Genomic DNA, 14,910 nt, shown 5'->3' on the forward strand with positions numbered 1-14,910 from the left:
CAAACATGACCCCCTCCCCCATGATGCCACTTTATAGAATTATTACAGAAGCGTACTTTAGTAGTGAATTTGTTCAACTTCTCATCCTATGATTAAAGGTGATATTCATGTGCAATGTAGTACAGCTGGATTCTGCAAACACTATTGGAGTTAGTGGAACTACTCATGTTTGTGAAGTTAAGCATGGGCAGAAGCATTTGCAGGATCAGAGACTAATGGAACAGTTGCAGCAGCTGCTGAGCTATAATAAAAGGCTGTCTTGCTTTGCCTTATAACTGATTTTGTGCCTCCTCTCTTCCAAATGCCTCTGCCCTAAAATCGGCAGGAGAAGCCCTCTGTTTCAAATTTGGGTGGTGTTCTGCTTTGTTTTGTTGTAATAGTGTTTGAAACAATGTCAGAGTCATGCTGAGTAGCAGATGGGTGCCTGTTTGTTATAAATCACCAATATTCTATAGCCAGTGAACAATTTTTGACCACATTTGAAAGTGGTCAGGATATTCTGTTTTTTAGGCTAGGCACATACAAAAATAGGTGTTAATCAGAGAGTTAGAAACTTGTTTAGTGATGCAGAACTATTTTGTTGTCTGGTCTTGTCTGACAGACTATAAGTGGCTTGTTTGAAAGTTCTTAGTGAGATACAGCCCCCAAATATGAGATGTTGGAAAACACAAGGGCCTCAATCTGCTATCATAATGTAAACATATTTAATGTCATGCTGAAAAAGTTATTCAGTGCAGAGTGTGGAACATCACAACTTAACCAACTTCCTAAGTGTCGCAGAGGACTCTGGCAATCCTTAGAAAATTTGCCAGGCAGTTGGCTGAGCTGCAGTGCCCCCATATGCATACTCTCTGTCACATAAAGCTTTACAGGATCATTGCTGCTTGCCTGCATACACGTAGCCAGAACTGTGCCTGAGAACAAACAAACATTGAGACTTCAGGACAGGTTGATCTCATTAGCGACCAAGAATCCCTTACTTTCTATTTTATGTTGGTTGAGCCGAGTCCAACCTTCTTTATGGTTAAATGTCCTCCACAGAAAGATATACTTTTCCAGGTCTGAAGGCAATCATTCCCCTCTCCTCAGTAGAATTTCATGTGTCACTGATTACACATGTGCCTTAGGCACAGAATGAGCCCAGCTTATGAAATTTGGGCAATAATGTAGAAACAAAGATTAATGTATGGGATCATGTATACTTGGCATTGTACTTTTGAGAGATCTACAGGCATTTATAAATCCACGTATAAAACTAACCATTGTGGTTAATATTTTTAAAGTGACACATGAAAATTGTATTAGTCCAGCATCTTCTCTAAATTTATAGCCCCAGTGAGAAAAATATGATGTGGAGAAGAATGGAGGATGGCAGTGGCATAGTCAGTGAACCACTATTGTGGCTTTTCCCAATAAAAGATGTCTTGTAGCTGTAGATCTCTTTAAACCATTATTAAAAAAGTCTTTATCCAAAATACCACCACCTAAAGGGAAAATGGGGCAGCAGGCACATTTAGGTATTGGGGAGAAATTAACTGTGCAGTTGCATTCTGGGAGATTAGAACAATGAAGACTGATATTTATTTCAACAACCATTCGTCAGCTGGCTAGTTGACTGTTTCTGCATAGGTGAGATTTTACATTGAAGAAGCCTCCAACTAGCATTGTTTACCATGGTTGTGTACCGTGGATGTGTTCTGAAAGTTTATAAACTTTAGAACAAGTTCTCACCACCCAATTACTGTGAAGAGCACTTGGAAATACACGGTCTAATTACAGTTGCAACCTTGATCTTACTGTTAGTGATGGCAATCTTGCTGAAAATTTTTATTTTTGACACCTGCAGTATGAAAAGCCTAAGTAAGGTAATAAACATCTTATTGTAACTTAATGTTTAACAATAAAGCAGTATTTAATGCTTATGATATGTAATGCTTACAATGTATTGTTCATTATCATTACAGGGAAAGCTGTGTGTTGCAACTAGAATCTGTTGCATAATAAAGCTTTTATTAGAAAAGCTTCTAGTCTGTTTACAAATAAAATTTTAAAAACAATCTGAGTATAAACTGATCCAATGTTGGATTATTGAGTGTGCAAAATATCCTGAAACAAAATCTAAGAGGCATAAAACTGACTCATTCAACTCCTTGAGATGTTCACTAAGAAACTGACCAGTACACGTGGGAGATGTCCGATTACTTTATATATACACACATACACAAGTAGCTGGTAACAGTGAAAGCTTCACAGATTGGTAGAAGTGTATCATGGACGGATCTCCTCTTATATGAGAGCTCATTTTTAAGTCTCATGACCGTGACAATTAAATTATTCTAACCATGGTTTACGATGGACATAATCAGTTTAATTTACCAGCTCTGTTTTCCTCTTCTGATCCTCTACTAACCGCTCAATGTTGACAGGTGAATATAGTATCAGAGATTAATGGGTGACAACAGGTTATGGGGCAGTGACCACTCACACAGTGAAACAGACCAACAAGGCTATAATATAAAGATAGCACCAACAATAATATTTGTTTGCACTTAAGCAACAAACATGCTTGATTTAATAAACATTTATTATGAATGCACATTAACAGATTTAAATACACAGAATCATGTAAATGCAAACCCTTTTAAGAACAAAGGAAAACTCTATTACATAAAACAAAAGCATGATGGTTCTTAGGGAATATGTATTACCATTGCTGCAGTGTAATCTGAATGATGGAAAGCTATTGACATTTTGAATATACAGAACTGAGCTTCTCTTCAGACATAATCATCACTCTCTTCCGACAGACTGTGGGAACAGTAGCATAACATGCTCTCATGTAAGAAGTTTACATCAAGGACTTTATATGAACCATAGAATACCTCAGCCCTTAATCATCAATGGCCTTTGGGATGGAAACAAGCAGGCCAAACATAGGAATCAACCCCAGTCTCCCTTACAGGTTTTTCTTTAAGCTTCTCCCCAAGAAAATCAAATTCCATTCATAATTTTGATGGCCATTTGTTTTCATAATTAAATTTAAGTATAGTCACATTGATATGCATCAATCAATACTCAAGCGAAATTCTTCTGATCCCATCCATTCTTGGAAGGCATAATTTTTACATATTTTGGATTATGATGATTAATTTCAGTATAAACTTAGATTTTATTTATTTTTTTAAATTTGAATGCTTCATGCCTAGAACTAATATACATCAACAGTACAGATGTCCAATGATTGGTTATTTGGCTATTAGCTTTGTAGATTTATTTTAGTCATTCAGTAAATAAATTCTCTATTGCATGTAAGTACTAAAACAAAGGAAAAAAAGATCTAGACACTTTAGATCAAACACCCCAAGAGTACAGTTATAGTAATTGATGTAAAATGTCTCATATGAAAATCTGCATTAGGTTCATTTACAGAAATATAATTTATATTGCAGAAATGTATAAATGACAAGACCAATTCAACTGGCACTAAAGGATTCTTCTCACTGAAATACTAACTTTATTTACATGTGACTTCTTTTCCATCAAATGTTGTACTGGAAGAAGTGGCAGTATGTAAACATTGGAACACATGCAATATGATCCCTTACTAAGAAAAATAAATTGACAGCGTTGTTAAATAAAGGCCAATAACTGCCAGTATATACAAACTGTTTACTGAAAGCTCGTATTGAGACATTCAGGTATGATTTTAGTGATTTTCAAATAAATACCAAAGAATGCAACATTTACAAACAACACACTAACAATACCCCACCTCCCCCGATCTCCTTTACAAATTGGAATTTCGTATTTTGATTAAGCAAATAAATAGCAGCTTCTTCATAGATCTTAAGGCATGTTACATAGCATCAAAATGGAACCGATGGGCTTCTTGTCGTTTCTCTCTGTCATCTGCTTTCTGAAAAATAAACCATAACACTTTACAGAATACAAGAGACAGTATAGCACATACCTTGCATTCTAATAGAAAATTAGTTGTCAAATGCCACAGAATGGCTGTTTTTTCAACTTGGTCATTCAACAGAAGACAAAAAGCTAACTAACTGCCTCAACAATTAATACTTAATAGGTGTCAGTTTATAATAGCAATAATCTGCTCAAAATTGGCTGCTGTCATTAATGACGAGATGTTTTAGTATTAATCACCCAATGCTTTGGGTTATTCTAATGAATGTATTTTCAAGGATTACTGCTTAAGTAGTTAAATGAAAAATGCTTCTTAGTGCGCTTTTATGTCATCTGCATTGTAAAAGAAGATAAATATGATGAATGGTGAATTGGCTCTGAAGCAACCATACATGGTTCCAACTCTGTTGCAATTTAAGAACTAGATTTTCTTAAAATTACTGTTAACAGAACCAAAATTGAAAAATTTGGCAAAAGGGACAGTAAGATTGTAGCAATTCAACCAATACTACATTAAGAACTGCAGATGAAAAATTGGGGTTCCACTTAGTTTGTGGGCATATACATGTGTATAAACAGTGAACAACTGGGAAGATAAATAAATTTCTTTCCTTATTTGGGTGCTACACATGCAGATCTGTCAAAACAACAGTGTTACTGACATAGGTATGTTTGGATAAACAAGGAGAGTATTCAGCTTGTACCTGTATCTGTATGGTCTTTAGTTACATGTAGTAATTTTCCATGTATTTTATTTCCTCTCTCCAGTCCAGAATATCTTGCCTATGAACTTCTTTCCAGAGTTTACTAATGTTGGATGAACTTTATTGGGAACTGAGATTAGCCTCATGTGAGAAATAAACTGTTTGTCTGCAGCTACAGAGTCCTAACAGCATTTCTAACATATACATGAGCAAGCAATGAAGCGCTCTGTCAGTTTATCTGACTTGCACAATTCTTCTTGCTTACTACTTGCGGCTAATACTTCTTTATTTTTATTTTATTTTATTTTTTAAGAGTGAGTAAAATATTGTCACCATCATGACATAGGCATGTGCCTGAGCTGGTAACCTTTCACAACAATTTTACTAGGTATCTATGCTATACCTACATTTCTATAATGAAAGCTAGGTTGTGGGAAACATGATACCACCTGCTTTGGCTCCATTCCAAAGATTTCCTTGTTAGAGACCACACAAGTGTACAATAGGGCACCCTGATGGGTTGTGTTCTACTGGATTTTGCTGTTTTAGTCTTCTGTGACGGGCTTACAGTTCTCAGTGTAGTTAAAGTCCCCCCCCCACACACACACCCTTTAAAAACAATTTCCATTCAGTTGTGTTCTCTTTCAGGCATTCTGAAAGTGTTAAAGACGATTTCTGAATTGACAATAATACTACTAATAGTTAACTTTTAAAGTGCTGTCTATGTAAACTGATTAACCATCACATTATTCCTATGTGGTATCATGATCACTATACAGATGGGGAAACCAAATCAGAGTGTCTGAGTGATTTGCTCAAAGGTCACACAGCAGGGCAAAGGGAGGATTAGAACTCAGGAGTTCCAGGATCCTTGCTCATCTGACATCTATCTGAATGTTTAACTGGCCTTTTAGTTCACAAACACTGCCAGGCATACCAAGTCAAAAATGCAGTAATTTTATTTGACAGCTGTAATTATGGTATGCTAGGTAATAGCACTCATTGGCCTTCCTGACAGTTGAATATTATTGTGAACTGAGAGTGTTTAAGAAAAATGGGAATACTTTTCTTTTGTGACATGAAAGAACCCTCTCAAAATGCTTCTTCAAATCAATGAATTTCTATATGCTGTAGTGTATTTCAGCTATATTCAACAAAACAGCCAGTATGTCCATGATAAAATCACACACAGTCTTAAATGTTAATGTTAGTCAGTGAGAATACAAAATGACAAGGAATGTTTTCCTTCTCTCTGAACTACCAGCGGAACTGAAGAAGGATAAGCTGGGGGTTTACATTTAGTTTTATTTCCAGACTCATATTATTCCTTTAAACTCTGATCAAAGGCTGAGAGTGCAAGATGTCCAAGACATTCATCCTAGATATGAACTAGAGTGACCAGGTGTCCCGATTTTCAGAGCTTTGTCTTATATAGGCACGTATTACCCCTGACCTCCGTCCTGATTTTTCACATTTGCTGTCTGGTCACCCTAATATGAACTGAAAATTTTCCATTTAGTTATGAATTATGGTTTTCCCTGATCAACACTTACCAGTTATTGCCAAATTTCCATTTTTATGACTCAGAATTAAAACTAAATACCAAATATTTGTTTCTAAGGTTTCAATAAATCCTAAATTATCCTAATTTTGTGGATAATAATAAAGTCTGATACCTTTCAGGCATGAGAGGATTATTATAGATTGATTAATTTAGTGAAACCCCCCCAAAACTTTTCAAACTGAAAAACACTATTCAAAACAACACAGCATAGTGCATATATTAAAATATTAGTAAGTTTAAAGTATTGTAAAGATACATCTAGAAAATCATTTCCACTTAATTAAGCTTACCTTTTCTTGCCAGTGCAATATGCCAATTATTGCTAAGATAAAAACGCAGACACCAATTAGGGCTATAGCTGTGAGCAGCACAATGTTACTTGGGGTCAGGTACAGCTTGGCACTCCAGCTACAGAGAAGAGGAAAAGCAAAGGAAACCTCAGTAACTCTTCATTAGGGAAAAGAGTAGATTCAATAGAGATTATGTTTACAAAAATATAAACGTAGTAAGGTGACCCATGACTTGGTCTTCAAAAGCCAGGGGCTTTTCTGAAAGACCTCCCCATATAATGTTTACCTACAAATATAGGGTTTAATATCATTGCCATTTCCAAGTAATGCCATCTCTAAGCTTAGTTTCTATTGAACTACTCACAAAAGTACTATGGTTAGCCTCAGGGACTGACTTTTTCATTAAGGCACTCCTTAATGTGGCACTCCTTTTGCAGTGGGCATGGAAGGGAGCAAAATAAATGCCCAGGATAAGCCTCCAAAAAACCGTGCCTGAGACTTAGGTGAAGGGAAAAGAGCAGAGAAACAGTCCACCTGACATGCTGCCTCTTTTGCCAAGAAAGCCCCTTTGCTAGGGTTACCATATGTCTGGATTTTCCCGGACATGTCCGGCTTTTTGGGCTCCAAATCCCCGTCCGGGGGGAAAGCCCAAAAAGCCGGACATGTCCGGGAAAATCGGGGGGGGGGGGGGTCGGGCCGGGGGCCATCATTGTACATTTCCATCAGTCATCTGCATATCTACACCGTTCAGAAATTAATGCTGCATTAAGTTCCTCTCTGTGCCTGCATAAGCCTCAGAACCCACTGTGCAGGCATGGCAAGGACAGCCAATGACAGCTGTGCTTCCAGGGAAAAAGAGAGGCCAGGCAGCATCGTGGAGGGTCACCACACTGTAGAGTCAGTGCTTCATTTCCTTGTAGATAGAGAAATGGGGGTTCCATAGGGTACGGATGCCTTGCTTCCTGTCTCCTCCACAAAAACCCTGCATTTGGAGGGGAAATGTATAAAAAAGTCTGCCTGACACACTTGTGGAGTTTCCTGAGTGCTCTAGGTTTTACTCCATGAGGAAATAATGTGGCCTTAAATCAGGTTATAACAGGGCATTTCTATGAGATACAGAGATAGCAACAATTTCAGTATTTGTGACAAACGTCTTTGCACATCCCATACTATTAGAGTGTATTGAGAGACAAAGTGACAGTCTCTCTAATCTGTTTTATTCCACTTTTTTGAGCTTGGGTATTCATAACAACTGATTTTAAAACATGTAGTAGGTACCTTACGCAGAGTACACTACAGACTATAATAGTGGAAAGATTTTTCACATCAGAATAATTTTTACTGTTGATAATAAAGGAGTTTAGGCTCCAGAAAGCTTACTCCTGAGCTGTAGCATATTTCTGAGCCATTAAAGACTATGTTCAAAAATATAGTTTTATTGGTTTCATATACATCAGATGTGCCAGTGTGATATGGTGTTTTATGAAAACCAGCCCTATTAATCATAGGGAGTTAATAAACAAGATGTCAATACAGTCACATAAGGCTGTAAGACAACTATAGCCAATCAAATGTCATCTCATTCTTTCCTTGAAGTACAAATTGTTTGATATTGATTTTACTTAAGTATTTCAGCAAAATTAGCTGCAAGTGCCTCATTTGTGGTGATGAGATATAATGTTTTCAACCTGCAAACATAAAAACGTTAGCATTTTAGAGAACTGACATATTAGGCACAATCTACAGAATTTCTGTAAAAACAGATGGATTCACAAGGAACTGCATCCCTCCCTATCCTGCAGCTCTCCAACACCTTCCCTTTAAGGGACAATTTATCAGCCTCAGATGCCTTTTTCTGACTTTGTCTATGGGAGGGGTGATCTGGGCTTGCAATGTAAAGTCCATATCTGCAGTACGCTTAGCTTAAGTAGTTCATTTCCTGCATGTCCAAATATTAACAGAAAACCCTCTGAGGTATAGCTCCTTGCATCCAAAAATCTCAAGGCACTTTACAGCCATTTATTTAGCCTCATGCCTTTTTTACCTACAAACTGAGGCACAGATTTGTTAAGTTTTTGTAACTTTAACTAATACTTGAATCTTTTTAAAATCTTTAAGTTATTTTGAAGAAAGATGCATTCAAATTTGTCATATTTTCAAATAGGAATAATCCACCTTTAAAGATCACATCATTTTAAACATTCAGCTCAAACTTTGTGACCAAATAAGACTCTGCCATTCAGGACTCACTTCCCAGTCCCTGCTTCAAACTCCAGTGGCAAAATCTTGTAACGTACGTATTACTGCTTACCTCTTATTACATATGTTTAAAAATACAGCATTTTTTGTTTCTTTTAAATATTACATGATTGTTGCATGTAGTAGTTCTGAGCATATCTTATTTTTTTAAGAGACTTGCTCAAAAGCATATAGTCAGTCAGTGCCAAAACTGGGATTATAATCCAGGCGTCTTGACTCCTTATCCCCTGCTTTAACCTAGACATACAGTCTCTATGTAACAAATACTGCATTAAGAATCAAAGGCAACTTTTTCTCTCTCATGTTTAGAGGAACTGTTGTGTTTTCATTTAAAAGTTTAAAGTTAAGATTCTTCTAACAAGCAGCAATTAAATTTGGATTAAATCAAAATTTATTGACTAATAAGGTCAGTCTCTGTAGTCAACAAATATTGAAATAGACTGAAAAATGAAATCAATGTGTATTTTATTTATAAATAAATTTGGAGAAAACATTCCTTCAGAAGCACAAGGAGGGAAATAAAAGTGCCTGAAAGGTTGGTTGTAGCTGAAAGTGGTACAATAGAATCTATAAAAATATCAATGGCAGTGAGAGTGCATAGAAAATTAATTATTGCTAATTTGAAGAACAGTACACTTGCATTACTTGCACAGTACACTTTGTCAATGAGATTTTATTTTTAAACAGGATTCCTAATATGTTTACAGTTTTTGTATTTGGAGATGCATGCATGTATTTTTGGCATGCGTGACTAAGTGCTGGCCACAGCCCCAGTTCAGCAAAGTACTTAAGAATGTGTCAAATTTTAAGCATGTCAATAGATTAATACATTTCAAGGCTGGAAAAGACTATATCAATCATCATCTAATCTGACTTCATGCATAACATAGTCCATAGAATTTCACCCAGTTTAAAAACTTCAGAAACAGACTTCAAAGAGAAACAGCAGAACTAAAATTCATTTGCAAATTCAACACCATTAATCTGGGCTTGAATAGGGACTGGGAGGGGCTGGCTCATTACAGAAGCAGCTTTTCCTCTCCTGGAATTGACACCTCCTCATCTATTATTGGGAGTGGACTACATCCACCCTGATTGAATTGGCCCTGTCAACACTGGTTCTCCACTTGCGAAGTAACTCCCTGCTCTCCATGTGTCAGTATATAATGCCTGCATCTGTAACTTTCACTCTATGCAGCCGAAGAAGTGAGGTTTTACTCACGAAAGCTTATGCCCAAATAAATCTGTTAGTCTTTAAGGTGCCACCAGGCTCCTCGTTTGAGTTGCCCAGAGTCACCAGCAGGGCAATGCCAGAGCTGGTAATGAAACTCACCTCTTCTGAGTCCCAGTCCAGTGATCTATTAGGTCCCATTGAATTGAGTAAAGAAGCAAGTAATTTACCTGACTTCTTATTCTGGCACCATTTGTAGGCTAGCCAGTAAGAATCAACCAATTTTAAAATAGCTTCTAAAGCAGTTTATAAAATGAAGGAGAGGGCCAAATAGATCATAGGGTTATCCTTGAGGAAACCCCCTGATCCAGTTACACATTTTTTTCAAAAGGACAAAGTGCCTTTTATATAGTTTATATAATAGATTGGGTTCCCTGACCACTCAATTAAAAATTTAAGTCAGTCAAATCTGCTAATATACAATGAATATTTGGTATCCTATGCAATAGATTATCATCTGTAGAAGTATAGATAGAAAGAAAAATGGATCTTTTAATAGTTGAAGTACACATAGGCCTAATTCCACTCACCCCATCCAAACACCCAGAACTAAGGGGAGGTTCAGATCCAGAGCTGAACATATGGCTCATGCCGATCTCAGATTTGAACTCTTGTGGTGAGGGGACTTCAACCTATTTTTAATGCTAGGAATGGAGCACATGTAAGGCCAAATTTCCAAAACAGGGTACAACTGGTGGACCTACCCAAGACATGCACACACCCACTGTGGCTTAAAAAAAAAAAAAAGTACAACTGTGGGTGTAAACAAACAAATGTGGTAATAGAGTAGCTAGACTGTCACTTTCTGCACCTGCAGTGGGCCTGTTTGCAGTGCACACGTGGGGTTTTGCAAGTGCACAGATTTAACTTTGAAGTCTTATGAGGATGATTATGTATCAGTCAGCACTGTTCTATTTTTCACTGCTGATTAATGCAGCTACTCTGGAAGTGAGGGACACTCCTGAGTAGCAACCTTTCCCTCCAGGATTTGACTCCGTCTGTTCTCAATTCATTGTGCTTAGCTCTGAAATTTTGGCCCTTAAAAATGTTTTGTCTTTAAGAGACAGGGAAGGGAGCTTTTATTATGGAGAAGGATTAGGGAGAAGAGTCTGATGACAAAGGTCAAATTTGGCAGAAAAAGGGGATGTTAAGCTCCACTCACAATTGCAGAATAGCTGGATGTTTCAGCTAAATTGACCATCAGTGAAATAGTAAAGTGTAAACCTATAAATCTTCATTAGGATTCAAAGTTAAAACCCCATTGAGATGAATTAAGCAGGTCTCTCTAAAGTGGTACTGTTCAGTTTGGCTGCCTGCAGACTTGAGAGAACAGACCATTTTGTCCTGATAATTTGTATATTTGAAGAGAATAGAGGATTCATTCCTTAGGCAAGTTCTTCCTATTTTATTATGTTACTGAAGGAAAGAATCAATTCTGTCAATAGAAGAATGGATTAATATCCTTAATGCCTGTTTATCATTGGAAAAGACTATTCACAGAGAACGAGGATTTACTGGAACTTTTGAGAAAATGTGGAAGTACTGCTTGGGGATTTAAGGAATCTGAAAAGGACTTAAATACAAATTGGGATTGCACCCGTATACTTCTCTAGGATGTAGAAAGAAGAATTGATTTTTTTTTTAAAAGGGGTTTCTTTCCCATTTAGGAATATCAGGTGTGTAAAGTCTAGTCTTCCCTTATTCCTTGATGTGTCAGAGCAGCTGCACTGTGTGCACTCCCATCTTAAGTGAAAGCAAAAGTACAGAGGGATGCGCTTGAATCTGAATGTTTAAATCTGTAATAAACACTTATTTTCTCCAAAATGTCAGTCACTGAAGTTATATAAGAAAGTTTTAAACAGCCTGACTAAAAGCCTCTTCCTCTCAACTGCTCATCTTCTCCTCTCTTGACGCATGACATTATTTCACTCATTTTTCCCATCATCAAAACCTGCAGTCATGGGGTGTGACTGGAACTCAAGAAGACATTCCCAAGCTGTCTTTACTCTAGCTATCTCAGATCCCAGAGCAGTTAAGTCCACACAGAATCCTGGTTAATTACTCGTAGGGCTAGTCTGCACTAAAGCACATGCTGGTGCAGCTTCAGTGCTTTGGGACATCAGGTAGCTAGATTAAAGCTAGCTCAGGTATGTCAACTTGAGCTGCAATCATGCCCATTAAATGCAATCTAGACATAATCTTAGGAAATGTCTATGCGTAGTGAAAGTTTTCAATATGTATATTTCTCCTGTTTTCACGTAATCTCCAATTTTGGGTTCCGCCTATTGTCATTCTACAGCGTCCATATGTGCATGTGTTTCCTCTATGAGAAAACTAAACCCAATAATTTGAAAACGAGGATTTAGAGAGATTTCTGTACAGGGGTACTTTTCAAATACATAAGGCTAGAACACTAAATCTTAAGGCTGATGTTATTCTTGTGCTTAATCGCTAACGCAACATAGACTCATAGACTTTAAGGTCAGAAGGGACCATTATGATCATCTGGTCTGACCCCCTGCATGCTGCAGGCCATAAAACCGTCCCTACCCCTTCCCTGGACTCTGCTGTTGAAGTCCCCAATCCTGTTTTAAGTGACTTCAATCAGCAGAGACCCTCCTGCTAGAGATCCCTGCCCCATGCTGCGGAGGAAGGCGAAAAACCTCCAGAGGCTCAGCCAATCTGCCCTGGAGGAAAATTCCTTCCCGACCCCAAATATGGCGATCAGTAACACCCCGAGCATATAGGCAAGAGTCTCCAGCCTGACCCCTGTCAGCCATTATACTATTTACCTACCATCGCTTGGTTTTCCTTGACTACTATGCTTTGCCATTAAACCATTCCCTCCATAAACTTATCTAACTTAATCTTAAAACCAGACAGATCCGTCGCCCCCACCGTTTCCCTCGGAAGGCCGTTCCAATATTTCACCCCTCTGACGGTCAGAAACCCTCGTCTAATTTCAAGCCTGAACTTCCCCACAGCCAGTTTATATCCATTCGTTCTTGTGTCCACATTAGTACTAAGCTGGAATAATTCTTCTCCCTCCCTTGTATTAATCCCTCTATTATATTTAAAGATAGCAATCATATCCCCCCTCAGCCTTCGCTTTGTCAGACTAAACAACCCAAGCTCCTCTAGTCTCTTTTCATACGACAGGGTTTCCATTCCTCTGATCATCCTAGTGGCCCTTCTCTGCACCCGTTCCAGTTTGAGTTCATCTTTTTTAAACATGGGAGACCAGAACTGCACACAGTACTCCAAATGAGGTCTCACCAGCGCCTGGTACAACGGAAGCAGGACCTCCTTATCCCTACTAGATATACCTCGCCTAATGCATCCCAAGACCGCATTGGCTTTTTTCACCGCCACGTCACATTGTCGACTCATAGTCATTCTACGGTCTACAAGGACCCCTAGGTCCTTCTCCTCTTCCGTTACTTCTAACCAATGCGTCCCCATCTTGTAACTAAAATTGTTATTAGTCATCCCCAAATGCATCACCTTACACTTTTCATTATTAAATTTCATCCTATTTCTGATACTCCAATTCACAAGCTCATTCAAGTCTCCCTGCAGGATATCCCTATCCTCCTCCGAATTTACAACGCCTCCCACCTTCGTATCATCCGCAAACTTTATCAGCCCACTCCTGCAATCGGTTCCGAGGTCAGTTATAAATAGATTAAATAAAATGGGTCCCAAAACCGAACCTTGAGGCACTCCACTAGTAACCTTCCTCCAACCGGACAGTTCACCCTTTAATACTACCCGCTGCATTCTCCCCATTAACCAATTCCTTATCCACCTCTGGATTTTCATATCGATCCCCATGTTTTTCAGTTTAACCAATAATTCCTCATGGGGTACAGTATCAAACGCTTTACTGAAATCCAGGTATATTAGGTCCACCGCATTTCCCTTATCTAATAAATCCGTTACTTTCTCAAAGAAGGAGATCAGATTCGTTTGGCACGATCTGCCCTTCGTAAAACCATGTTGTAATTTATCGCAATTGCCACTAACCTCCAGGTCCTCAACTAGTTTCTCTTTCAGAATTTTCTCTAACACCTTGCACACTACAGATGTTAAACTAACAGGCCTGTAGTTTCCCGGATCACTTTTTTTCCCTTTCTTGAAAATAGGAACCACATTAGCTATTCTCCAGTCTAACGGGACCACCCCCGAGTTTACAGATTCATTAAATATTATCGCTAATGGGCCTGCTATTTCCCGTGCCAATTCCTTCAATATTCTTGGATGAAGATCGTCTGGTCCTCCCGACTTAGCCCCATTAAGGCATTCAAGTTTTGTTTCTACCTCGGATATGGTAATCCCCCATCCTGAATGCCCCTCTGTAGTGGTGCTAGTATCTCTAATACCTTCATTGGCCTCATTAAACACCGATGCAAAATATTCATTGAGATATTGCGCCATGCCTAGATTGTCTTTAATCTCCTCTCCGGCAATAGTCTTCAGTGGTCCCACCTCTTCTTTCTTTGCTTTATTCCTATTTATGTGGCTGTAAAACCTCTTACTATTGCTTTTAATTCCCCTCGCTAGGTCCAACTCTACACGGCCTTTGGCCTTTCTCACTCTATCTCTACATTCTCTGACTTCACTTAGGTACATTTCCTTACTGATCCCTCCCCTCTTCCACTCTTTGTACGCTTTCTGTTTTTTCCTAATCGCCCCTTTGAGTCGGTCGCTCATCCAGCTCGGTCTAAATCTCTTGCTTAGTAATCTTTTTCCCTTTTTTGGAATGCAGGCCTCCGACAGCTCATGCATCTTTAACTTGAAGTAATCCCAGGCTTCTTCTGCCTTTAGATCCATTAATACGTTTGCCCAATCCACTTCCCTTACCAGTCCCCTTAATTTGTTAAAATTGGCCTTTTTAAAGTTATAAACCCTAGTCTTTGACTTAATTCTGTTACTCCT

At 38.3% G+C, this 14,910-nt stretch overlaps 1 protein-coding gene across 2 annotated transcripts in view; it reads right to left on the reverse strand.

The window, feature by feature from the left end:
• Window positions 1–2,566: 2,566 nt before the first annotated feature.
• Window positions 2,567–14,910, reverse strand: part of ITFG1 (integrin alpha FG-GAP repeat containing 1) — a 219,656-nt gene continuing 207,312 nt past the window's right edge. For both annotated transcript variants that reach the window (XM_054048876.1, XM_054048877.1), the window contains 2 exons: window positions 6,483–6,600; window positions 2,567–3,916 (listed from right to left, as the gene is read on the reverse strand). In XM_054048876.1, coding sequence (XP_053904851.1) covers window positions 3,857–3,916; window positions 6,483–6,600 — 178 coding nt within the window. In that variant the 3' untranslated portion in view covers window positions 2,567–3,856. The remainder of the gene's footprint in view (window positions 3,917–6,482; window positions 6,601–14,910) is intronic.

The sequence above is a fragment of the Malaclemys terrapin genome, chromosome 14 (assembly GCF_027887155.1).
Source record: "Malaclemys terrapin pileata isolate rMalTer1 chromosome 14, rMalTer1.hap1, whole genome shotgun sequence".
Taxonomy (NCBI): Eukaryota; Metazoa; Chordata; order Testudines; family Emydidae; genus Malaclemys; species Malaclemys terrapin.